At 45.0% G+C, this 27970-nt stretch overlaps 1 protein-coding gene across 4 annotated transcripts in view; it reads left to right on the forward strand.

Annotated features, from left to right (window-relative positions):
- The first annotated feature begins 1973 nt into the window (after positions 1-1973).
- Positions 1974-27970, forward strand: part of LOC107216804 (toll-like receptor 6) — a 98108-nt gene continuing 72111 nt past the window's right edge. Inside the window, exons 1-2 of one of the 4 annotated variants that reach the window (XM_046736394.1) lie at positions 1974-6414; positions 7957-8030. In XM_046736394.1, the coding sequence (XP_046592350.1) occupies positions 2732-6397 (3666 nt within the window). In that variant the 5' untranslated portion in view covers positions 1974-2731 and the 3' untranslated portion in view covers positions 6398-6414; positions 7957-8030. Of the gene's footprint in view, positions 6415-7956; positions 8031-25020; positions 25504-27970 lie in introns of those variants that run through there. The other 3 variants (XR_006903711.1, XM_046736392.1, XM_046736393.1) reach the window with 3 other exon arrangements.

Raw genomic sequence — 27970 nt, forward strand, 5'->3', positions numbered from 1 at the left:
AGGAAATAACGTGGATTACCTTACTTTACATCCAAGAATAACGCCAGTTGTTCCTTCCCGCGTCGGGAGAGAGGATTTCGTTTGAAGCGCGAAAACCTGCAAAGAGTAGAAGAGACAAAAAGGTAATATTTTCTTTGCTAAACTCATGAGAAATTCATAACGACATGTTTGAAACGAAATCACATTTACTACGGGTTGTATGGAAGATAACAAATAAATATGTGAATAAATTTTGTCTCATACGGTTGGGACCCCGCCAAAAAAAATATCGTTTGTGTTCACATATTCCACGAGAAAACGAAAAAATCGAGAAGCAACATTCTTACATCATCTCCGCCGTTCGAACCAGACGACAATTCTTACGTCGAGCAATATCTGGTTAGTGGGCCGAAGCAATCACAGGGAATAAACAACAAGTGGAGGCGGGCATTAACGGCACAATGACAGGAAGCACGGCCGCCCTCCAGGAGGGCTTCGACTTGGCTCGACTCGGCGTATTACACGAGGTCCAGTCCGTGGAGTCACTCTATCCCTTGGCAGCACCCCGCACAGCTGGATACAAATTCAATCGGCCCGAGGATTATTATCCTTCTCGCACCTTTCCAGCCCTCCCTCTTCCATCGTTCTCCACGCATCTGTCCCTCTCCTGTTCTCGTCTACGACGCCCACAATTCGTAACAATCACAACGATCCCATTTCAGGTGCGATTGTGCTATTCTAATTAGAACCGCTACGCGCCATTGGCCATTAAAGCAATGAAAACCAATCCATTCCTTGACACGCCGGCTGGTGGCAGATTTTCGCAGGTGCGGATACACCGCGTGCTTGTATATCGCTTCGAAGTAAACGATGATCCAATTAAACTCTTCATTTCCATCGATGATCCAGATGTAGTTGATATTTACCGTTGGTTATTAAAGCGTAATTCAAACTCGGTGAAAAAACGATGGCCAACTCGGAAACCGCGTCTGAAAATTCTTTAATCAACGAAGCGTCGAGGGAGAGTGTTATGTAAGATGGGCGTCCTTGTCTTTGGAAGCAGCTCGTCTATATTCTTCTATCGCTGAACCGGTGTCGCTTAACGAGCTTTCCACCATCAGCGGGGCGGGAAGCTCGATGGAAACTTTGCTCACTCGCTCGTTCGCGCGAAGCTTTGCCCTGTACAGATATACATCATGCTTAACAAGGACAAATGAAGGAAAGGAACTTTTTCATTGAGCCGAGCGGAGAGGAAACACAGGCAGAGGGCGACGGGACCAAAAATAGCCTTTACATGCGTCCGCCTTGTTTGCTCTTCAAAGTCACACAGATTTCACCCTTTTCTCTCGCTCACATTCTCGTAAAAGGTGAGCAAAATTTTCCGGCCAAGGTTGAATTTCGCACATGACTTATCACGATCGGTTCATCTCTTTTGACAGAATACCATACAGGCACAAATCACAGATACGTATAAAGACGCGGTAGCAACAACTGCAATTTCCAATCTCGCAGCCAACGTCGCGCGAATATTGAGTTTCAGGTGAAAATTTTGATTCAGTCATGAAGCACGAAGAAACTACCCTTGAACACGTCAGCGTGGGCGCGAGGGGGGTTGGCGGGAGTATAACCAAGGCAAAGAACGAAAGCTAGGAGCGCTTGCAAATGAAAATATGAGCCCGTGTTGCGAGCGGTGAAACCGGGATACATAGAGGCACACAGACAGGGCGACGAGGTGTAGCTAGCATGTGCTAGACCACACAGTAGACGCACGACTGCGCTCCTCCTGCACGTAGAAACACTCCCACCAACACCCGGACACCCCGCGTGTAGTTTTCTTGTCGGCTATATTGGATTTTCTACCACGCGTTTTCACCCCCGTCGGGGTTTTCCGGCGGTCGTCGGATGCCTTCGGGGCGAACAACCCCCGCTGACCACCCCCGCCGGCTGCAGTGATGCTGTGTGCTTCGGCAGCCCCGCGAAGCGGGGTTCGGAGCAGAGTTCTGGCGGTTCTGGTGGTTCTGGCGGCACCGTCGACCCGGTCGGACGGGAGAGTTGGAACAGCCAGCAGTCTCCTGCCGCGCGTCGGGATGAACGGTCGCGTCGTCAGAGCACAGCCTCGCCGAGATGTTAATGGAGCCAGACGTACCTCGTAGGTGTCACTGATCCGTCGGTTGTGGGAATGATAAATTATCGCGGCGATTAGCGCCGGCCTGGAGTTGATGATCGGGCGACTGTGCCTCGCGAATCATGAGAATACCCTCGTCGAGGAGATTTGCCGAATCGCCCGCGGTGAGAAGGGCCGACGAGGACGAATGACAACTTTGAACCACCCTGGTTTTTGGAAGGCTTAGAGGAGAGGGAACTCGCCCCGAGATCACGGGATTAATGCTGTCGACTTCGAATCTTCGGAGTACAGGGAAAGTTGGCAAGGATTTCGAGTCTTGATTCGGGTATCCGTTATCTACGGATAACATTCGCTGCTGAGAGAAAATGTTCGGTTTTGTGGCATACGGATCGTTATTTCTATTACTCGGTCATACCGGGCTTCTTTGCTTTCGCGATCTGCAGCAGCGACTCTGGCATTGACGCGGAACGTATTTTCTAATCCGAAGTGAACTACTCGGGCCGGATTCGAAGCTTAGGATAGTGCGATTCTTAACCAATTTCCTTTTTCAAAGTTATGTTTCGATTTGCTCTCATCAACGGAAGACAATCGAGCACCGGCTGACACGGTGCGCGACTAGTGGTCGAAATGCGGGAAATTGTGATGAAAATGATGCTTTTTTGGGTGATCAGGATATTGGTTAGCTACAACACGGCCGTGTGCTTCGCGTTGTTCGTCGGCGAGGCCGCCGCGGAGCCTCTTAGATATGCTGCGCCGGAGGACTGTGCATGGCACTCGCATAATTCGGAGGACGAAGTTTCGCTGACCTGTTCGCTTCGCTCGATAAACAGTGAGTTTGACACGACGAACTTTAGCCTGATACCGAGCGAACATACCGCCGTGCTGAAAATAGAATGCGACACCAGTATTCAGACGAAAAGCTCACTTAGCGAGGACAGCTTTGCCCACCTTCACAAACTCCGCGAGCTTCACTTGGACGGATGCAAACTTGCCAACTGGCCCGCGGGCGCTCTTAACGGTCTGAGAAATTTGCGGAACCTCGCCATCAGGACGCGGAACAACGATTATCCTGCCTTTAGCTTGGAACTATTCCCGGACGCGTTCGCCGTCACGCCTCATATAGAAAAATTGGACCTAGCCTCAAACAACATATGGTCCTTTCCGGACCGTCTGTTTTGCCCCCTGTCGGCGTTGGTATATTTGAATGTGTCTGGCAACAGATTACAGGATGTCACGGAGCTCAATTTTCGGGAGACCAGCGAACCCCAGCCGCAATCATTGGTCGCCGACTCCGAGGAACCGCCGACGAGTTCGACCTCGTGTTCCCTGGACATTCAAATCCTTGACGTTTCCTCGAACCACCTCATCGTGCTTCCTTCGAAAGGATTTTCCACTCTGAGACGGTTGAAGGAATTGCGCCTCGCGAGGAACGAGATCAATATGGTCGACGACAAGGCGCTATTCGGTCTTCGGAGCCTTGAGATATTTGATCTGTCAGACAACAGGGTTGTCGCCCTGCCCGCCGAGTTGTTCAGAGACACGGCCAACACTATCAAGGAAATCCACTTGCAGAATAATTCACTGAGTGTTCTCGCGCCCGGTTTGTTTGCCGACTTAAAACAGCTCGTCGCGTTATACTTGTCCAGGAATTCACTGACCAGTGCTTGGTTCAGCTCGACCACGTTTTCGGGTCTGATTAGATTGGTTCTGCTGGATTTGTCGAGGAACAAAATAGCCACGCTGGACCCGGCGCTCTTCAAGGATCTGTACACCGTCCAGATTTTGAATTTGCAAAATAACAAGCTCGAAACCATACCTGCGGACACGTTTTCGCCGATGAGTAACCTGCACACTCTCGTGCTGAAAAATAATCGCCTAACTTACCTGGATGCCTACTCATTGAACGGACTATTCGCGCTGTCTTTGCTGGCTCTTGACTCGAATCACATCGAAGGGATACATCCGGACGCATTTCGAAACTGTTCCAGTCTCCGCGACCTAAATTTGTCGGGTAATAACTTGGACAGCATACCGGCAGCTCTGAAGGACATGCGGATGCTGCGAACGATAGATCTGGGCGAAAATCAGATAAAGAGACTGGTTGATCCGGGGTTTAAGGGTATGTCTAGTTTGTACGGATTGAGATTAATTGGAAACGAAATAGCGAACGTCACGAAAGCAGCTTTCGCCGAGATGCCGGCCTTGCAAATATTGAACCTCGCTAGGAATAAAATCGAGAGAGTGGAGAGCGGTGCTTTCGGGGAGAGTCCAGCGCTTCAGGCTGTTCGTCTAGACGCGAACTTCATTCGGGACATGAGCGGTATATTCATGAACGCTCCGGGTCTGCTGTGGCTGAACATGTCCGACAACGCAATCGAGCACTTCGATTACACCCTGCTTCCGCGGGAGTTGCAGTGGCTCGACATGCACAAGAACAAAATTTCCGACCTGGGCGTCGCCCCGCCGGGACTCCGGATCCAAACCCTGGACGCATCCTTTAATCGAATAACCAAGATTCCGGCCAATTCTTTGCCCGAATCCATAGAGCTACTCTTCCTCAATGACAATCTCATCCACAGTGTCGAACCGCACACGTTCGTGGCTAAGGTGAACCTCACCAGGGTCGATTTGTATGCAAACCAGATCGTGAGCATGGAACTGTCGGCGCTGCAACTCGCCCCGGTGCCACCCGATAGAGCTTTGCCAGAGTTTTACGTCGGCGGAAATCCTTTCCAGTGTGACTGCACCATGGAGTGGCTGCAGAGGATAAACGCGTTAACTTTACGCCAGCATCCGAAAGTTATGGATTTGGCATCGGTGTACTGCCGGCTTCCTTACGATAGGCGAAAGTCGTTCGCACCGCTTCTCGAAGCATCGCCGTCTCAGTTTCTCTGCACCTACAAAACGCACTGTTTCGCTCTCTGCCACTGCTGTGACTTCGACGCCTGCGACTGCGAGATGACTTGTCCTACGAATTGTACCTGCTACCACGACCAATCGTGGTCGGCGAACGTCGTCGACTGTTCGCGGTCCGGCTACACCAACTTGCCAGGACGTCTGCCCATGGACGCTACCGAGGTCTACTTGGACGGCAACGAGTTCGGAGAGCTGACGTCGCACGCCTTCATTGGACGAAAAAACTTGCAGGTTCTCTACGCCAATAACAGCAACATCGTGTCCATTCACAATCACACGTTCAGCGGACTGAAGCGGCTGGTTGTGCTTCATCTTGAGAATAACAAGATAATCACGCTGAGAGGATTGGAGCTGGCCGCTCTGGCCGGCCTCAAGGAACTGTACTTACAAAACAACCTCCTGGTTCATATCGATAACGGGACTTTCCTCCCGCTGAGAGAACTGGAGGTTCTGCGGCTGGAGAACAATCGGCTAACGACATTCGCAGTCTGGCAGCTAGCCCAGAACCCTTACCTGGTGGACATCGGGCTCGTTAATAATCCCTGGAGCTGCGAGTGCGGGTATTTAGGCCGCTTCAGGGAATGGGTCTCCGTTCATAAGGCCAAGATTACCGATCTAGCCCGCGTCTCTTGCGCGCTGGGGTCGCCCCTTGGTATTCACGGAAACTCTTCGGTGATAAATTGCGCCGCGTTGTCCGGCGCTACTCCCGCCATTGAGACACGCCCTCTCGAGGGCTACCTTCCTCTTCTGCTGGCGTCCGCGGCGTTATTCTTCGCGCTGATCGGACTCGTCTGCGGAGCCCTGAGACACAGGCAGACCCTCAGAGCCTGGGCTGCGGGCAGATGCGGCCTGAGAGCCTGCTACAAGACCGCCGCCTTCGAGGAGAGCGACAGACCCTTTGACGCGTACATCTCGTACTCGGCGAAGGACGAGGCGTTCGTATCGAGGTCCCTTGCCCCCGGCCTCGAAATGTCCTACAGACTCTGTCTCCACTACCGCGACCTCGGCTCAGGTTCGAGCGTCGCCGATGCCGTAAACGAGGCGGCCGACTCCTCGCGACGAACCATCCTCGTTCTGTCCAGAAACTTCATCCATGGCGAATGGGCGAGATTTGAGTTTAAAGCAGCGCTCAGAAGCATCCTCAGGGACAAAGGACGCTCCGTTATCTTTCTACTGGTTGGTGGTGTTAGTCCCCAGGATCTCGATTCGGATTTGCGGAAGCGAATTGCCTCCCACACGGTCGTCGCCTGGGGCGAGAAACTCTTCTGGCAAAAGCTCAGATTCGCAATGCCTGATCCACCCGCCTCACTGGTTACCTTAGACAGGGGACTTCCTCCGCCGCCGCTCCCTCCGCCGCCGCATCACCTGTGGGCGTAGCGGATGTTTCAGTGCAGGTGAGTCACATTGTAACATGTTTTCAAACTATACGCCATCGCTCAAGGTATCCGATCACGTCCCCACGTGGTCTAGGCGGTAATTCGCTCGTTTGCCACGAAGCAGCTGGGAGAATAACATTGACACGAACAATCGTTGACGAAACTACAAAATGACTCTCGCAAACCACAATTACATAGTTCTTGCAAATTAACGTTGCAAATCCAAACAGGGAGATCTTCGTTCCTGAGTACGAGAACGAAACAACCTGCAGCTATTCGTCCCACTTCTATTCGTTCGCGTAGGTGGGTAAATTATACAAAGCTGAATATACGCGACTTACGAGTCTAGCAAATAGAACCGCGGTGAATAGCCACCGTACATATAATTACTGTAAATCTTGGCCAAAACGGCTGACTGCACCCGGTTGGCTAATAAAGTACGAACAAGCTGAAGAATATTATTATAGTCGGCGGTGAGTTCCGACGGGATTTGCAGTGTATGTAGAGTCAGGTAGCCGGGTAGCAGGTAGTAAAAATTCGTTATACGTTAACTTGAAGTCATTGCCAAAGATGAGGAAGAAATTTTTTTCCCCCGCGAAATTTGTTAGATGATATCTTATTAGGCTGGCTTTCGCGGGTTTACAAGGGTCGCACAGTTACAAAGGATCACGTGGTTAAATAAGGCAATTTATCCAGGTTTTACGACCTGAGTCAACGGCCTTGTACTCACCGGGCTAACCTCCATTTACCCGAACGTGATCGTCGTATCAGGACTAGGTATGGTACCATTAAAGTAAACTCTCGGCGGTTCTTGATCTACAAATCACATCGAGTGCCTGACCGCGTCGAAACTTTGTAGAAAAAATTATTAAAAAGCACGCGGCAGCTAGACGAGTGTTTACACCTCGGAATTGGAAAGAGTGGTGCGTCTTCGCTACCGTCGTTTCGAACCGACTCCTGACTCGACTAATTTCACGGAGAAAAACTTGGCATGCAAATTTGACGAGTCTCAAGGCGCTGCGCGGTCGTCAGACGAGGAAGAAGGAGACAGGAGAATGCCAGCGGCAAAAGTTTAGCACCAGAGACAAAGATCTACCAAGGCTGGAAATTGTACTAACTGTCTCCTCCAGAAACAGGGAGCCCGGCGTTGATGGCTCCACCTCTGAATCCGGCTAAGAACTTGACTGAATAATAAAACGTTTCCGGGGAATATTTTCACCTTTTTTTTCCTTGACGATGCAACGGGGGGAAAGGGATGATATCCGGGACCTTTTTGTTTTTCGACAAACTCAAGTCCCCGGTCTACGGCAAACGATATTTCTATTTCTATAAACGCCGACGTCAAAGGAGGCACCGATTCTTTGCGCCCGGGCGAGAACGCATCGACGAATTACTTTACAATGTACGAGACGCTGATTAGATTGACCGATCGCATGCTTGAAGCGCCTGTTGACTTGACGATAAATAACGCGGCTTTATAAATCACGGACTGTGTAGGTACCACATGAATAATATCACTACGATTAGTCAGTGTTACAATTCGAATTTTTCTACTTTCAGTATCCAACGCCGCTAGTAAAAGCTTTGTTGAATATTGCCAGCAAGATAAAATGGGAATTATGAATCGAGGAATTTGGCGTACGAACGATAATATTTTCGTCAATGATTAAATGAAGGTATACTTGAGATGAAGAACTTATTTTCTCACAGGCCAAAACAACGTTTCTTTCAGCGGGATAGGCCAGCTTTATTTTCTTAAGCTGGAGCGCTTTTATTTTTCAGCAAGCTTTTGCTCCGTAACGCTCAACCCATTATGAAGCAGAGCTTTCTCGTAATAACGCTTTTCCTTTCGACGCATCTCCACAGCCGCCAGCATGAATCCCGCGTGGCTAATAGTAAGCTCTCAGGGAATTTTCGCGATCTGTCAGACGATTGCCTGCAGTGGTAAGTTGCGTGTGGTTTTGTCTGCTGAAGATGGAAAAAAGCAAAAAAAGCAAAAAAAAAAAAAAAACTGGAATAGAAAATAAAAAGCCAAGGGTGAAAAAGAAAAGAAAAGAAAACAATTCTGAAGAAGAGCAACGCGATGGCTGGTGCCCAGCAGAAGCGAATGAAAGAATCAGAAATACTCGTAAGCCGATCGGGAGCGGAAAGAAATAAGATTGGGCGCAAGAAGCGAAACACTTCGTACGCGTCCCTCCTTAAATAAGTTGCTGGCCTTTTTACTGCGTTCCTCTCGCCAAAAACAAATCCATTCACCGACTCTGGATTGGGGTGGATTCGCCCGGATTCTGGATAAGCTTCGGAGAGAATCGCGCCCGGCATTAGCCAAGACCCATAATGCACCCGAGACAACAAAGATTGCGTTAAGACACCAACCAGCGGAATGTGCGAGAGCCAGACTTGTCGAACAAAGGGGTTCGAGGTCTATCGCAAGTTTATTTTTATCCCTTGGGTTAGAGGGCTGGTATGAGGCTTTTGAGACAAATTGGCAAACGTATATGAGATTACGACTAATAAATACAATAAACTCTTTAAAGTATCTGCAACTTTCTTTATTGCCAACGTGTAGCCTCGTTTCTCGGTACTCGCTTGATTTACCGAGGTAGTTTTCCAGTGTTGCCACTATTTTCTCTTCGACGGAGCGATACTCGAATGAGAAAAAATAAAACCACGAAGATACAAAAACAATAAAAAAAAGGCGAGAATAAAACGCGGCAAAGTCTCGCACGCTCTTTGGTTACATATTTCTACGACACAATTTTTATTCACATTGTGTACCTTTGGTGGATGTTTCAACGACGGTGAAAAATAGTCGGAACATCGCTTGTGAAAGTTTTGAAAAAGAGTTCGTCGTTGGAAAAAAACCGGAAAAGTCTGAATATTTCTTTACATGGTCGCGTCCTCGTGTCTGTCAAAGATAAGAGTCGACCTATGAGACGTGCGTGACTCTTGGAAGTTGTGATGCAAAATGATGATGCTCCGGTTTAGTCGACGCTCTATTCCGTCATCGCGGGTAATCATTGTGAAAATAATGCCAAAACCTGAGAGCTTATCATGGGTCGTTTAGTATTCCTCGGGCATAAAATTTGTTTCGCCGGTGAGACTAACTACCGTTGTGTCGAAGTCAAATAAAGCCATTATTCCGTCGAGAAATCTCGTTCCTGGTGAACCTTGCAAAAATTAACTTTGAAATTTATCGTAGCAACTGTAACACCATTACCTCAGCTTCTCATTGCTCTCTTCACGCCCCTCTCTCACGAAACGCCGCAATTCTCTCGGCCTCGTTTCTGCCGCCGCCTCTGTATTATTTTATGAATATTTTGGAATAAATTCGCTTCTGTGGAAACCGGCGAGTTATAATATTTTTCAAATTATTTTCGAGCGTTCCCGCTTGAGTCACTTATAATTATTCCACTGAACTAGCGATACAGAAGACCTGGCTCATTTGGAAATGTATACACATACCTTCTCAATTGTATTCTCATATGACAAATTACGTCATCACCTTAATCTTTGCTTCAGAGATCGGATTTCCGAAATAAATTAACCAACCATCAAGTGCAGCTAATTACCATTTGTGTGATAATTGGCCTGATTATCTGCAGTTAGGGCTGGATGAAGATTTCATTAACGATTTGGCTTTTGACTTAACTTACCTCCATCAGAGATCTACAACAGATAAGTTGAAAATTGTTTTCTCACCCTGTTAAATCTGCGCAGACTATAAAGCCGGAAGGATTTAAGTTGAAAAATTCTTGGTGGGAAAAGTTCGTTCGGGTGCCAGAATCCGAAGGCGAGAAAGATCAGTTGAGCTAGCCGTTCTGCTCAGTTGGTCACGAGATGAGAATTTAATCTATTGAACAACCGACGCCTCTTCATGCCCGATTATTGTCCATTCTCTTCATTGCATGTGTATTCGAGCAATTAGCATCGACTAACTTTCTGCTCGCACCTATTCAAAATAAAAACTTTAGCCTGGATTCTGCGTTGTATTTCTCGGCAAGTCTCTTGATAACTATAACGGTAACTTTGAAATGAGCGAAATAAAATAACATTATGGAACCGACAATGTGACGGGCTTTATGCGATCCATTTTATCATACCGTCAATGAGATAATGTCCCGGTAGTAAAAAGACCGCACAACGCGGCCTCTGGTTACACACTTTATTCATTGAAATTAATCGTTCTCCAGTTGCAAAGGTATTGTCGAAATAGAAAACACACTGGCAACATACAACGGAGCTTAGATTAGAAGTAGAGAAAAGCTCGGATCAACGCCGTTTTTATCGAGGGCTGGTTCGCACCCCCTGCGGCGAACTCTGACCCAGGGGTAAACGGTATAAACGCAACGGACAGATGGTCACCAACTAGGAACTTGAGCGTGTATCCATTGGACGAAATATCTACTATTCTCGTTTTCACGAGCTTATAGTTAGCCTTCCATACGCAGCGGGGTCTCTTGACAAAGGCTCGAACTCTGACTACGGCTCAACCGATCGGTGATTTTCCAAAGTGAATTTAGAAAGCTGAATTCTCAGTTTAATAGGATCATGACCGAAGTTCAGACGTCAGTTTTTCACATAAGTTTCCAACTCATAGACCTGCGCTCCTCTGCACGAAACGTTCGGATCTGCGGAATTTTCTTTACGCGATGAGTTTTAAAAATCGTTTTCTCGTTCCGAAGGATTCGTCTCGACGTATTCAGGCCCACGTGGCGATAAAACTCTGCGTAAGGAGAAATAACTATAAAGAAAAGCACTCGTATTTGAAACTGTTCCGTTTCATTGTATTCAATCATTTTAAACAGGCCCAGAAAATCCCCTGCAGGCAAATTTGAACGGAGGAGGACAATTTCCGATAGAGGAATAGAAGACGTTACCGTTATATAACCAGTGGGAGTAATAAAAGCAGAGAACGTGCAAGAGGGACTCGTGCTTCGACGTTAGAGAGGGCCAAGAGAGCGGGGAAGGTGGAGAGGGCGAAGGACGTTGAAAAAAATATAGGGGGGAATAACGTTAATATGAAACACGCGTGCCTGAACAGAAATAAAAGTTTGTTCATAACGCTCTCGCGGGTTTGGCCTGCGCTCAGACGTGCCGCTGAAGCCTGCAGGTCGTGGTAAAAAGGTTGTATCCGACGTTGTGGCCGCGGGTAGCTCTGTTTTTATAAAAACTTTTCCCCGATACGATACAATTTCTAATAATTATCAAAGTTTCGGTCGACGGTTGCGGTGACTTTCCAACCGCATTATGCGCTACCTACGGGTATGTACCTAGATGCAACTTATAACTGGTTTAATACCGCTACTCGATTCATACGCACGTACTTCGCGATGAAGGCGTACATATAAATAACCAGTCTCGACGATGGAGCGCAAGTTTAAAGCCACAAGAAGAGATGCGTCAACGTCCATCTTGTGGATCATATCACGACCCCGGCGTGTATAGCTGCACCAAAATCGGACGTGTCTACGGATCCGTGAAATATGACGCATGATCGCTCGACAGAGTCCCTGCTGGGCGCTTATCGCCTCCTAAAGTAATAGGACCGTTTATTTAGATAATGGCGATTTATGAAGCAGCGTGCCGAGATTATCTCGTCCAAGTAACGAGGGACGCTAGCGTTCAACGCAGACTTTTATAAGCTACCGGAACCTTCTTCACACCGCGGGAGAAAAGCCAAACTACTCGTCGATCACTTTCAACGCACTTCCTAAATCTTGACTCTCAAATGCGCACCTGCTGTGCTTCGATCATTAAATCCTCGGCCAGGCTTCGAACTCCTGTTTGGCACGACAGCGTTCGATCCAGGTGTGCAGGACATGCGGGAAGGAGATTAGTTTGTTGAAAAATAATCAACGATCCATCCACGGATTTTATCTCATGTATACTTTTCTGCCGAATTGTAAGAGATGATTTTCCTTCCTCCCTTGATCCCATTGGTTGAAATAGAACCTGAAGAAAGAATTATTGGTGCACGATTTGAATCACGAGTCAACGTGCACATGAAGGTGCGTTCATTAATCGTTTGTCAATCTATCAGCGAGGGATGTGTCTCGTTAATAATTGAGCTGGCTATGGCCGGTGGTTCTGACCCTACAGGTGAAAGCATTTAATCGCGATTTTTGATCGAAGTAATTGACACTGCGACTGGACCGCGGGATTCCCGGGTGCTTGCTAACCGAATGATCTGCGGCTTGGTCGAGCCATGCGAAAAATGCATGAACGATGTCCCGATGGACTGATAAATTCCCGTTTCTTGCTAGATTTTTTCTCATCAAGATCCCGGACCTAACGCAATTCATCCGCCCTGATGGGCGAACATTTTTCACCTGAATTACAACAGATTGAGGCCGCCTTCTTGCTCGATCGGGAGGGATGATGAAAACAACAACAAAAAAGGGAGAATCGCCGGCAACCCAGAGGTTTAAAAATAAATTTTTTTCTGCTGTACGGTCAACATTCATGTAGTCGGGAAATTTTTTGCTCCCATCATACATTCGACTTCCAAACAAATGATCAGGCTACTTGTATTTCGGTCACTAAATCGAGGATATTCAAACTCGAGTGATTTTATGAGAACAGTCCAAATATCGAACGATTGAATTTGTGTCAACCCGGTCGTTGCTTACACTCCAAACCGGATTATATCGAAATTCGAACATGCGGCCAACAATGTCGCCTGCACGTAAAGCGTGGATAGGTTGCATCACAGCAAATGATCAGTGTTTGTTGCCACGGCAGTCGGCGGATCCTGCGAAGGCCTCACGACTGCTTTGATCGTGTAACCAGACTAGAAATGCCAATTAAGCAAATATTATCGGAGCTGGTACCCGCATGCAGAACACCGGGATCGCGGCCTCGAACGTGCGGCCAGAAGGACCGCATGCGGCGGCAAGAGACGAGTACGTGTATCGGTCCGAATGCGAACGCGTACGTTCGGTCGGACGGCTCCAGTTACGGATGTGCAGTCAGCTCCCCGTGAAATCCGCATTATGGGGAAATACGGCCCGCACGCAGACTGCCACCTAAATCAAACGCGTCCCGCCCTTTCCTCCCGCAGGAGCCCCTCCTGATCGCACCCACAGCATCCACTTATTGATTTTTACAGAGTGTCATGTCTCATCTCCGGCCTACTTTCTCTATCGGATATTTTCACGCTCCGCAACTCGTCGACGGACACGGTGGCATACGGCAGACACTTCTCATTCGCGTCCAATTCCGGGTTCTCGAATTACTCGCAGGGCGAGCGTATCTTTGATCTGCGAGATTGAATGATCTAATCAATCGGTGATGCATTGCTGTAGGAACACGTGTTCTGTAGTAAAATTTCAACCGATATTAGGGACTAATTTAGGATTCTCCCTGATCGCATCTTCCCGTGGATTCGGAATCAGACGCAAAGATACTCGGAAAACTTTCGTAGTCTGATGCGAGGGGCTGCTCACTCGCTTATTCCGTGATTCATCGATTTCCGAAAGGAATCGATTTCTTGTGATTTCGCGATTTTCGAAACGCCTGAATCAATGAGATTTCCAGCGATTCCCAGCGATTGCCTATCTGATTTTTTGTAAAATGGTTCAATGATTTCCTAAGTGAGCAGCCCCTCGGTCTGATGTCAATGTAGTCCGTCTTACACGTCCCAGATGGTCTCATCGATGTTTTCATTCGGTTTGCAAATTTCACCGTCATTCTCGATGATACTCTTAAGAGTGAATTCTACTGGTTTTGCAGATTTCATTATCACTCTGCTTCATCAGTGTCTGCGAGGAACCCTCTACTTCGTAGGGCGGGCAGAAAGTGGAAAGTATTCAAGATGGGACTGATTGGTACAATATAATACGCACCGAGAGCTGTGTAGCATTTCCTGAAGCAAAAGTGAAACGTAAATCACTCTTCCAACACTCACCGAGTATCCGTCATGTATACCTGAATAATTGTGCAAACAGACAAAACGGAAATACTCCGCGGAACAATTCCTGCCGCAGGGATAAATGTGTGGAACTGATTATTAGCTTTTAGTATTTAGCAGTAGCAATATCCCGAGAGTCTATCAAATTGATAGCAAGCACAGCTTGAACAAATCATTCACGGAACAAAATATTCGCATAATTCGACAACTGAAGCAGACATTTCAGCTAAATTGTTCACAGCGCGTCATAATGTTTTGAATAAATAACAGGCAAGGGTGAATTCATCTACATAACGAAGAGTTTTTGGATCGTGGAAAAAGGGTAATGTGAAACGGATTTTATTCATTTCGAAACGAAATTCCAGAGCTCCGAGTTTTTTTTTCCCCCTCTCATTCCTCTCTTCCCTTGTTCGGAAACGCGGGGTCCTGAGGCCATCACTACATACAGTCGAGTCAGAACGAACTGACACCGCGAAACGTCCATATGGAATCCATCTGTAGACAGTTGGACACAATTACGTCTAGTAATTGGGGACAGTCAACCATATGGCCAGAGTGTTCCTCCCGTTCTGCACATCCAGGAACAGTTCCCGACCACGGCAAGCAATTTGCCTGAAGAGGCACAGGAGCGTTAAACGCGTGGTGCGAATATTCCCGGTTCGACGGAATCGCTTCCTTCCTTTTCAATGGTCGGATTTAATTAAATTGATGGTACCTCTCTCTACGTTTGTATTCTTTTCCAATCTCTTGCTGTTGCTCTCTTGTATTTTTTTATTTACAAAATTGCAGTTTTGAAATTGCGAACGGTACCTCGATCTTTTTTTTTTTTTGTTTTTCATCACTTTATTGATCAGATCGCTGCGATGCGGTTTATTAATTCACTAGTTTCTTTCACTACATTAATTTTGATTCGAGTTGAACCATTATTTGCATCACCATGATTTGGCCTACATATTAAGTACACATTTTCGTCTGTGCGAAGCGTCGAGCGCAGCTTCGCTGAACCATTCGCGCACTTTCCATCGCTCGAATATCTCGTTCTTCCCATTTTTTTCATACATTTTATTTACCGTTATTTACCCACGTTTCATTTTACATTTTCATTCTTCCTCCTCCCAGCAGCGATCGAGGGAAAACCTGACTCAACTCACGCGGTATACACTTTTTCGTCACTTACCTATTCTGCCGGAATAACCGATCAGAGTTCGAATTCTACCCGCGGAGCCTTCGCCATAACAGGTTTAGGACGGGGTCGTGATATGAGAATGCGGCAACCGGTGATGGATGGCTGTGCTATAGGTTACGCGTCGCTTGTACGGCGGTATGCCGCCCCGTCTTCCGCCTTCCACCCCCGCTTGGTTATAGAGGTTGGCTGGTTTTGTGGGGTCGTTTAGTTCTCGCTATACTGCAGCAGCATGGGGGATTCACCGTAGTCAGCGCAAACTTGACCTAAACTATAAATAGAGCCCTATAAAAGTTCGGCGCCAGTGTATGTCGGGTCCCTTTTCTCCTTATACACATGATCTATATCTACATCTAATCTATATAGAGGGCATTACAGAATTTGTGAGAATTTTTTCACATTTTTAAATTACGCCATGAGTCGTGTTGATTTCCTGAAATCATAGTCAAATAAAAATTTTCGAACAATATCGAAAATAGTGAGGGTCCAACGTTAGTACAGATCGTATGGAATGCCTCATATATACATATATGTACGTACATAGTGTATAACTAATACGTGTAGATGTGTCTGTATTCCGACAACGGGCATCCAGACGCCTTTGAAAATTTGCGCGCGGTTTCCCTGCGGTCTCAATAAAACCATGTCGGGATATTCATCCTCTATTCACGTCAATGTCCCGTGCTAGGGTTTTATAGCTTGTAAGATATATCATATGATCTATGAAAATCTAAAAACAACCGAACTTAAGTATACCTACATTACGCACCCCGCGACAGGTTCGGATTTGAGGAAAGTTTTACCCTTTCGAAAAGGGCAAACGGTTCTTGTTTTTCTTATCTTCGGACTTCGTAAAGTGGGTTTAAAATAAAATAGGTTAAAATCACGTAAAAACAATCGAGTCACACAACATTGCGTCCAAACGAATTAGCGAGGAATATACGTCCATGTAATTCTTTACGAGTACAGATTCTGAATTTGAATTTTGTCCATATATCCGTTTCTAACACAGAAGATGTGCAGCGTAGGGCTTAAGGAAAATACTACGAGTACACTATACGTATAGATGCAAGTTGTGCGTTTATAGGTAACGTTCGATGAATCATACGTCTTCGATTTTGAATTCGCGAAAGGATGAAGAGCCTGGAGTGCGGCTGCGAGAAAGGGAATCTTGATTTCTACATATAGACTTTACATACACAGACTCTCCGGGTTTCGACCAGAATCCAAGGGTTTGTTTATGTCGTATGTGGGCGGAAACAGAGAGCGGGGGTGGCGTTGGAAGAAAGGAGTGGGGGAGGAAGGGGTCAGAAGGGGTGGATATAGGGTGCCGGAGTTATGGGACAGATATGGGAAGTAAATTATCGAGAGATAACAGAAGAATATGACTTATATCACGGGAGAGAGGGAGTGAAAGAGAGAAGAAAGCCTCGGCTGTCGGAGTATTTTCTCCGCACGTTTCTTTCATTCTCGTATTCCTGGTCCACGCGTCGAATATGTTATCCTAAGCGCTCGTACGGGAATCCTAGACCCCCAATTTTCCCTGCCCAGCCGGCTCTACGCCCATCCTAAACTGAGAGATAAAATACACACGGTCACTTCTTCCGCAGCGAATATATGTCGGGCTTCTTTTATCTGATGACACGAGCGTAAAAAACTACGCGCTTCTCCAAGTCTGTTCCGAAGGAGGACTACAGCGATTATCGCTCTGCCTGAATATAATTCGATTTGCGGTACTCTTTTCGAACCATCTTATGCAAAGCGACTGATCCCCAACAATTACGAGATACTCAATTAAGGCGTGCTTACACGCCGCTGAGCACGGCATCGCTAGATGTGGATTAGGCTTAATCCGGGTTGACCAAAACACGATATTTATACCGATGCAGCTCGAGTTTCAGTATGGCGATGATTATGACCAAATTGATAACTCTTAAGATTAGTGCTCTTCGATACTAATTGACCGATACGCTTATATTATCACAGCTTGTGAAAACTTCAGTGCTGAATGTATAAGTATTAAATACACGACTACACAAAATACCCTTGAATGTTACATCAAACGGATTTGGGTATTGCAAAAAGAGTAAAATCGGATGCATGAAACTATAAATTTCTAGTCATTGAACTGACCCACATCAAACTCACAATCAATTTCAGTAGTCAACGATGTAATTGGATTTATTTTGGTTGTCAATCTAGATCACGTGAAAATCACACCATACATTTTATGGAATCCCATTGCGACATGGCAATGTTACTTTCAACGCGTTGATCACGACGTTGGAAGTGACTTGATTAAGCTTGCTTTAATGCTACATGACTCTCGTACACCTTGACGCAAAAAATTGATAAATCATTTTGAAATCATAGAATAATCTAAGAAGCATATAAAATTGATTAACTAGCAATAGAAAGATGAAAAAACAGGGTGACGTGACCTTTCAAATAATCCCACAACCTCTCTAACGTCACTGGCATTAATGAGCGCGGTGACCGCGGGTTGACAAATACAATCAATTCCGGCAAAGATTGCACAGTCAGCAATAACCATCGAATAACTCACAAAAGGGGCAGGTGTCCCGAAGTAATTATCGTGGCAGCTGCGGAGTCAGAATTTTACCAAATCTATGGTTATATCTGTTGACCGCTGACGCAACTGTAGAATCAGTGTAAAATATTGTCGAGATCGTCCCGCAGAGCCTAACGCAATCCCCTGGTTATTAGCTTTCATAAACTCTCGGCGGTAATCTGCATGTCAAGGTGGACCAGTTTCATCCGTGACGCAGCCTCCGGGACGGCCGGCTTTTCAGGCCTGAATATTGGGCGAGGCTTTGAACACACGCGTATCCCCAACTTTGGCGGTGTTGCGGACTTTGTAGATGTGCCGGCATTGCTGAGAACCAGATTCACCGTATTGTTCGTTTAAACATCGCAACTGCTGAATACAATGAATCCCCGAGCCTCTGTCCATGTCAAAATTTCTGCACGGATATTATTTTCTTCATACTTTTCCCCAGCCTACCGCAGATTGGATTCTCGCCTATCCATAAATTAAATCGTTATCCGCTCGTCGCGGCTGGGAAAATACTCAAATTTTCCGGGATCAAAGACCCTGTTATTCGGAAGGGTGACATTTCTGGAATGATGAACACGCGGAATATTGTTGTTATAGCATACCGTTATGCTTTGACCAACCGCTGAAGTCCCGGTCGTGAAAGAAAATATTCGTGCATATGATCCAGAACTCTATCATCGTACGTGTTTATACTTCAGACTGTGATCGTAACTTAAGTCCAAGCACAAAGCCAGAACCATAAGCATGATGAGCAGTTAAAAATGAGGGAAACGCAAAATTTCATACCATTTAACATTCCGTTTCAAAACGCGCAACGTACTTCAATTAGCCGGTACATGGTTTTGAGATAGAGAATATTCGTGTACTATTATTTTCAACCCTACCACGGCTTTGATGTTTCAAACGAACCTACGGGCCCCTTACACGAATTGATATTGAACTACCATTTTCAGTCGGTACATCGTCTCCGGTAACACAAAATGGAAGAGTATGGTGACCAGTGTCGTTATACCATGAAAAATACAGCCTAACGAAAATTTTAATCTTTACGGTTATAGGAAGTGAAGAACTTATCGTTGCATATTTAGTTTGAATCGTTGGTATCAGCATTGAAATATCAATACGCCAGTGTTTCATCGACTACACTGGTTATCATATTGGTTTACTATTGAATTATCTCAAAACACGAACAGTGTAACATTTGGCTTTGAAATTTCCTCATTCAATTTCTTGTTCGATTGTCAATTTGATGACAATTATCGGACGTCATTCAACCCGATTACTGATTTGTCGAGAGACTCTGACGAGTAGTACACGAGATAACGTGCGAAGAAAAATCGTGTGGCAGTCACTCAGCGAGGCTCCCACGCTAGCTCCGCTTTCCAATTAAGGACATGTGCCAAAAATATCAAATTTCTTACCATCGCCACTGTAGTGTGAAACATTTTCAAAGTCAGGTCGAAGGGTGGTTGGGTTGGCAGGCGGGTAGCAGGTGTTGGATGTACGCTCAAGATTTTGTTACTTGATACACTAGGATTTCCCCGCTTTCTTTGGTTCCCTCGACCTCCGGGCATTCATTGAAAATTGTGCCAGACTCGGTGGGAGCTGCTTCGAACGGCTCCAGGCCATTTGTGATCCAAAAGCCTTGAACTAAGTGAAAAAGATAGGTCCTGGTGTTGGCAACCCAGTCCGGCGGTTGGCCAAAGGCGCAATTTTCATTTGCATTAGTTACCTCTCCGGCATAGAGAAGGAGAAGGTTATCTTATTGTTATGCGTGGTCGAGAATTGTCGCGAGGACAGCGAGGGTCGAGGGGTGCCTTACGGCAGGCCGGGGTCGTGCTGTAATTTGAAAAGTGTAACCGCTGCGGAGAATGGCAAATTGGAGGGTACAAATGACAAAATACCGGAAGGGACCTGAAAATTCGGCGAGTAAATTCTTAGCTTGTGGTGATGTGGTTTTGAAAACGTTCACGCTCAAATTAACTGCAGAGAGCCGGAGGGGCGGAAATTGCGAATAAGAATTTTGGCAACGGGAAGACAACTAGCACGTGTCCTAAAAGAGAGACGCATAGATATACGGGTATAATTTCACACCTAATAGATATGTGAATAACAAAATCATGAATGATGGAAACATATTTTTAGCTTAAATGTGAATTGACAAAAATTTGTAGCAGCCATTGTTATGGAACCACGAAAACTCCATTTGTCATGCGAATGCGGTGAGCCCTGAATGGAAATATTTGTCAATGAATTGCTTTTGTTACGGGCTGTGCCATATTATGGATTTATTTCCATTGAACGCAGTTTCGGCGACCAATGCATAAATCCAAGTAATAGAATTGGCGAGCCAGAGGGAATGGAAACATACTCGTAATGCATTCTGAAGACGCCGTGTCATTGGATATAGAGATGAAAAATTTTCGTACCAGCTTCTCTCGTAAAAATAATATTTCTCCGTTATATTCGTAGTTCACGTGAGCGGAAAAGTTATACATGTAAATAAATTAATTTCGAAGGTTAAAAATCGATGATCAAAGTGAATTACCCTAATTCCAAAATTTGGCACGGAGTTGCATAGAACCAATTATTTTGTGCCTGGTACGTCAGGCATCTCTTGACTTATTAATTATGGAAGAATATTGAAGATAAGTGAATTTGCTTTCCCGATCTGACACAAAAAGCTTTGAATAATTCGACCACGGAAAAGATCTATTAATATGTACTACCGCATCCCGATGTCAAATAAAAGTAGGAATGTACGTACCTACATATCTCTTGTTATTCGAATAGTTTATCGATTGAAAAGATCTGACGCTAATTCTTAATGAAGTGAATTTCGAGTGTAAATGAGATACAATCAGCCGCCGCTGACCAGAATATACGAATGATATTTTTTCAACCTGTAATCAATAAGATGCTCCTCCATGCGTGACAGGTTTTTAAGAACTTTTTTTTCGTCCAAGGGTCTTAAGCTGCAGGCCATCGAACTTGACCACCCAAACGGACGAAACGAGCAATTTGACTGGGATGATTTCTCTTAATCTCGGCACTCTTAATGCCCGTTGTCTGTATAGCCGTGCAGCAGCCGAGAAGGTATTCAATATGCTTGTGACACGGTAGCCTCTTTTTGTGCCCCACAGTGAATGCCTGGAAATTGAATAGCCAAGCGGCGGCGGTGGCGGCGGCGGCGGCGGCAGCGACAGTAGCTTTTACCGAACGAACTTTAGTCGCGGTGGGTAGTTAGTCGTCTAGCCTCTGGAATCTAGATTCCCTGATGTGCCTACACACCGGTCCATCCCGGGTTTCCAACCGGCACACGGACAGGCGGCCAGGAGCTGGGTCGGCTCTTCTTCTGCGTGCATGGCGCGTGGCTACGTGACATATGCGCATCCCGGTCCTAATGACGCCAGGTAGATACCCACCGGCTTGCGTGACTTTGGTTTTGGGCAGCTACGTGAGCCATGCTCCAGGGCCATTCACGCTGTCGGCGCTTATCGTTCGTCCGGTACGTGCGGAAAGGCCTGTCAGTCCATAGAGCCGATGTGCGCGCGTCCCGCCTTATCGCAGAAAAGCGAGGTGTGCAGACTGTAATCGCAGCGAATCGAATTTGTTTAAAGTTGCGGGGGGATAATTAACCGGGTGCGACAGCTGATCCGTGTTTGCAAATTTCACGTGAATACACCGGCTGGGCGCCTCGGCCGATTTCGAATTCCTTTGAAATTCAACCGGCCGGCAATCTGAGATGCGATCGGCGCGCCCGGTTGAGAGGCACTGGACCTAGAGCTGGTCACGGAAGTCGGCTATTAAAATTAGTGAAGGGACACCGCCCGGCTAAATGAGGGTTCAGAAGTCCAGCCACCGAAACTTGGCCGGTCTGCAGTCATCTCCGTTACGCAAGCACGGAATCTCTCTTCAATTTGGCACCCCGACAGCTGCTGTGTACTTAACGTTTTCGACCGGCCAAATATGCCGATGATTATTATACCCCCGGGCTAATCGGTATCATATAGCGAAAGTCAGAGGACGCGCACGAAAGTCCATCCCGACTTAAAAGGAACCGAGGAAAAGCTCGGATTTCCAATTATACTAGGCTAATTGCACAGTTTATACATTTTTTTAAAGTGACAAAAAAAGAGGAGTCGAGTTACAGTCACTTTACCTTTTTTACCGACTCTGGAAAAAAAAAACAACGTGGTATAAATTAATTCGTCATTTCGACGAGGTGCAACTTTTGAACATCTCAATAAACAAATTTACTCATTTTGGAAACAAAACGGGCAAAACAAGAACGAACGACGCTCTCCTTTGTTTGAGAATTTGCCCCAACTACGTTTTCCGAAAAGTGAAGGGCCAGCGATGGGGGACGAAAGCGTACTACCAATTCACCAGGTGATTTCTACTCGCTCTGGAATAAGGCAACCACCCTGCCTATGAAAGTGGGACAACAATCGGAGTCGCGAAGTTCAAGGCGCATGCCCGTCGCAACGAAGGGTTCAACTTTTCGTCCTGTTGTAGAGTTGAGACTTGAAGTATAATTAATCTTTTCGCGAATCGCCAGCCCTCGTCGAGACAATGCGAGAATAACTTTCAGGACTAGAAGCGGAGTTCTTCCACTGCAAATACCTACGTACTCGTTACCTTTCCGTAGACTTCAATTGACGGAAAAATTTTCATATTCGCAGCAATAACCGAAGCAATAACGTATTTACTCCAAATTCTCCCAATGGATAGTATTGTTTCAAGATGTACAGTATTGTACTAACTCTGGTTCGTCAAGATAATAACAAATCATATAGAAATACTATGATCTCCTATTATTGTAGGAATGACTATTACAGTTCGTTATCCATAATTTTGTAAATTCTATCGTCACTATGACGAAGCAGTAAATCAAACATTGATACCAAAAGTCTCTCCGTGTAAAAAAATCATGGTCATATCGTAAACTGGAATTGAATTGAAATATTTTAGCTCTACTATAGAGCGTTTTAAAGCGAACAGAACGTCGCCCATTGCAGAGAACTATTTGTCCCAGTGCAATTGTGTGCGAGCCGGAGAAACGAGTCGGGCTTGAAGAGTGGCAGAAATTAATGGCAACGTGCATTCGCGGTTGGGGGACATTATTTTTTTTCCTCTCTCCTTCACCGTTTTTCTCCCTCCGCGGTCGTGTCGTCCTGCTTTCTTTGAATCCTTGATAAAAGGGACGAGGGATGTCGGGATGGATGTGTAAGGAGGATACGTCCAGATCCGAGAGGTTTGATTATTGCGTTTGTACCCGGAGAAAGGAAGTAGTGCCAGTCCCTCCGATTGACGCACGCAGATGTGACGAGGTGAACAAATAAAACGAGCCTGGCTCTCGTCGAAGCGCAGGAGACCCGCACTTCATTGTTGGACCGGGGGAAAAAAAAAACCTGTCCTCTTCAGGTATACCTATACCCAATGTCCCCAAGCCGGTAGCCGAACCAGTAGCGGGCCCCGGGCCCACTATCAACCCTGCTATGTGTGAGCCGAGCCGTCCATTCAGTCCTATTTATTCAAACACCGGCTCAAAATATTTACCCTATGTCCCCTCTCACGCTGGTAATGCAAGCCACTAAAAACGGGGCACTCAAAGAGAAAAAAAAAAAAAATTGGTAAAAAAATTGTCAAACACGATGGGTACGGAATTTTTTGTCATCCACGCACAGAATTCTTATGTACATTGTGCGTTATTATATAAACAACCTACCGAGTGTGAATGCTGTACGTCTCGAGTGAAAACTCACGGTCGGATCTCGGAATCGAACAAATTCGAGTGATTTTCGGGTCAACGGTGTGTTTGAGTGAAAGCGCGCTTTGAGTATCATCAAGTACGCGAACCGATTTCAATTCTGTCTGCTGTGAAGTGGCGGCTGTTGATAATTACTGTTTTTGGTGGCGTGTCGCGGCGATGCTATGGTATAAATATAATTGCCGGAGAAAAGCTGGTATCGATTTTTTTTTCCACAATCGCAGTACGGAATTTTATTGATTTGAAAAATTGCAACTGCATTATATATCAAGTCTGGCTTGGGTGGGCAAAATAATCTATGAAATATACTTTTCTTCGGCAATCGTTGTAAATTTGATTTTCAACTCGACAATTCAATTCAAAATTTTCAAGTATAAATTGATTCGCGTGGTCCGCATTTTCAAGATCAAAAGAGAGCCATCAAAGTCACGTTTTTCGATTGAAAGGCGAAAAAAACTGGAATAGCGTACAGGGTCATTGGCGTCGCCAACTTGTCTCAACTCGTTACTGTTTCGTTTGAGATTTAGTTAAATAAGAGAGGGTAACGAGGTAGCGTGAAGCCATCGTAAAGTATGCGTATACACGAAGACTTTCTACCGCAGACAACTTACTTGACTTGGTTAATTTTTGCTCCAAGTTGGGTTGTGCATAGTAAAAAAACATTGGGAATGTTAAGGTTCGAAACGCTCTTTCCAACGCAGTTCGCGTTGCAAGGATATCAGGCTTCCTGCATACGCTTGAGAATTCATTATCCCGCTTTGCAAACGAATAGCAAACCGATTTTTAGCATTCCAGTATTTATACATTTCACCGAAATCTCAGCAATTCACGTCTCTGCTTTTGGCAGATCGACACTGAATGAATGAGCTATTCATACTGATGAAAAAATTATTGTTCCACTTCGGAAGTAATCAACTTTGGAATTTGATTGTGTTACGTTCTGAAGCTTGTTCAGATGACATTATCATTATTTTTATTACTATGATTATCATTATTAATAAGATTATCATTGTAATTCAGCTGTTAAATCCCCACGAAAAACTTATTATTACATATGCCTTATTTCTGCGAGCAATATCGGTCTTATGACTTATAAACCTTGACTTGTTTATATTATTCTAATGTTCTTAATTTTGGTATTTTACTTTAACCACTTCTGTTTCTTTCTTTTCTTCCAGATTTTAATCCCGATCTCGTCCACAACGAAATATATAAGCAGACAACGCCCAAAACCTCGACTGATTATTATTATTAACATTATTATTATTATTATTATTATTATTATTATTATTATTATTATTATTATTATTATCATTAATAGTACCGTCATTCTTGTTATTATCGAGAAGATTCTTTTGCTTTGTACAATGTGAAATCCTGTACTCTCAATTATTCAGAAATTTGTATATTTGTACATATTCAACACACTTAGGTAATAAAAATGATGGTGATCTTGGAACAGGTTATGTCGATAAAATTGTCACCTAGAGCTACGGAAAATATTACTGAAGTTCTGCCACAATTTTTTGAAATGTCAGGTGTAAGACTCAACTCAAACTAATGCTTGATAAGATAGATTGTACGATATTTTACCTATGTTGAAGGAACTGTTTCACGATTACTGTTAACTAGAATAAAAAATACACATCGTTGAATTTCAATCGATATAATGGGTTTAATAATTTATTACGCTTATTTACACCGAATACTGTAATAACGATCGTTAAATATATATAGTAATGAACTTAATCTAGGATCGTCCTTATCCTTTTGATCCAAATTATGCTACATTTCTTCCAATGTTAGTAACGAATGTTGCATTCGAAAATTCGGATTTTTAGGATTGGCCAAAAATCTTTGCTCCTCATGTCAATATTTCTTTCATTTCATTTCCATTCCAAGGTATAAAAACTCAGTCTCTATCTTTATAAATATACGTGCGATGAAAACCCTCAGAATTCACGCTGGTAGATTTTCTCTTTATCTTCTTTCATTCTGAGATTAACAACACCTCGCAATGCTTACAACGAGTGAATCAAAAGTATTCATCAACGGCTCGCTTCCTGTTTATATCAACGTAGGTATTAATACCAGTTAAAAGAGAAGACTGATAGTCTATTCGTCACTGTCACTGTCTCGATAAGCTTAATAAAGTCAATCATGGCCTGAGCTTCTGTGCTGCCCTAATGATAGCAACATCCTTTCCCCGCAGCGCGGCTGGCAAGAGAAGCGGAAATTTTGGCCGCTTGAAAAAGTATAATCGTTCCTTTTTTTTTCTGTCAGAAATTGAGATCGAGACTACATACAGGTTGAATATTTCCACCAGTGCACCGACCTATAATTTCGATCGTAAAATAGGGGGAACTGAAAAATAGAAGGAGAAAAAGAGGGCGGAAAAAAATTCCGTCACCATAATGGGAACGGGTTGGAATTTAGCGAAGAGTTTGTCGAGTTCACCGCGTGGCGACGCTTCCGGAGACAGGGAGACAAATGGCGAGGAAGCGAAAATGAGACGGAGAAAGTGATCGAGTAAGCAAGCCAGCGCTACTTCAAGATGACTTAATGGACCGCGTTGCAACGCCGCAGGATGGCGTGAAGAGGAGCAGCGTCTCGCCCCTCAACCCTCTGCCATCCTTCCTGGTCGCTCTAGCATACTTCAACTGATTTACGTACGAACCGACTACCGAGTGTCCTTGACACGTCCTGCCGTTTGATACATGTCCACCAACAGGTTGGGCTCTTCTCTCCCGTCCGAGTTATCATTTTCCTCCAGCCAGTCGAGCGTTCGCCACTTTTGATTGCACATCATCGGCGTGAGTGATGCGCGTTTATTGTTCGTCACGCGACTGTAATTGCTGGCCAAATTTTTACCTTCACACCTCTAGACGCGGACCAAAAACAATATCCACGATAAGTTTAAGCATACTACGCTAGATCTGTTTTGACGAGTTAAAATTCTCCTCGTTTCGTGCCGCAGACGATCCGCAGAAGCATGCGATCTTTCTCCAGACAGCCGTACAGAATTACTTTTTTTTTATACCTATTTTTTTCTTCTTCTACTTTCAAGAGAACGTGAGAGCCGCGTAAGCCTGCTGAAAAATGATTTAAATAAAAAATAAACTCTTCGTCCCGGGGAATACGTACATATACGTATATACCGGCGGTTGTTAAGATTTTATATTTCTTCGGCGTGAGTAGTTTTTTGTGGTTTTCCTTCGCAGGCGATACTTTATTTCTTAGCCGATCCCAAGACTACGATGTGAGTGAGTGTAGGCGATGCAAAGGTCGGTGAATATCTCTTAAATGTATTAAATGAAGAAAGAGAAGGGAGGCAAAAGTACAAAAAATGAAGAGATATGAGAAGAGAGAGTCGGAGCTAAGGAAAACATCCTGTGAAAGCGGAAAACCGTTCTTTTTATTATAATGAAAATACGCACGTTACCTCGGCACTTCTTACAGGTTAGCTCAAATTCACCCCAGGGTATTAGATACCAGTTTTACTTGTGTATGAGTATAATAATGGATGTGGTTTACCGTGCAAACACCCAAGATTGCGATTTTCAAATTCTTAAACTGAAATTTTGGTTCTTCATTTGCATGATTAACTTTTTTGAATTCTATTATTAAAGATGATTGTTTGATTTAATTATATACGATAACAGGATCTCAATGAACGTAAAAAAATTTTAGATTGTCGTTTCGAAATCGCGCAACGTTTGAAAAAGAAAACTTCGTGAATTTCATTTCTTCCGAATTCAAATTTTAACTCACTTCGTTTTGCAGCCGGTAATAATTCGCCACAAATTGTCAACTATTGGATTTGTAATAACTGAACAGGTATAATACAATGCCGACTAAACACATACACCAACGAGTGCACGAATATACAAGTTCAGTAATTTCATAAAATTAGTAATCACGCGTTCAACCGGGCGGCGTATTTTTTATTCATTATTATTATTATTATTTGGAAGTTTGGTTAGTCACTAGCTGATTTCATCGCCGCCACATCGTTGGAAGCACGTGTGTCACAGCCTGATGAGCGAGAGTAGCTGCGGGGGAATCTATTATCGAACGTAATTCACCCCCGGCTATCAGATTTTCACAAAGACGTGAAAGCGGTACGAA

This window comes from Neodiprion lecontei, chromosome 4, assembly GCF_021901455.1.
Source record: "Neodiprion lecontei isolate iyNeoLeco1 chromosome 4, iyNeoLeco1.1, whole genome shotgun sequence".
In the NCBI taxonomy this organism is placed as follows: Eukaryota; Metazoa; Arthropoda; class Insecta; order Hymenoptera; family Diprionidae; genus Neodiprion; species Neodiprion lecontei.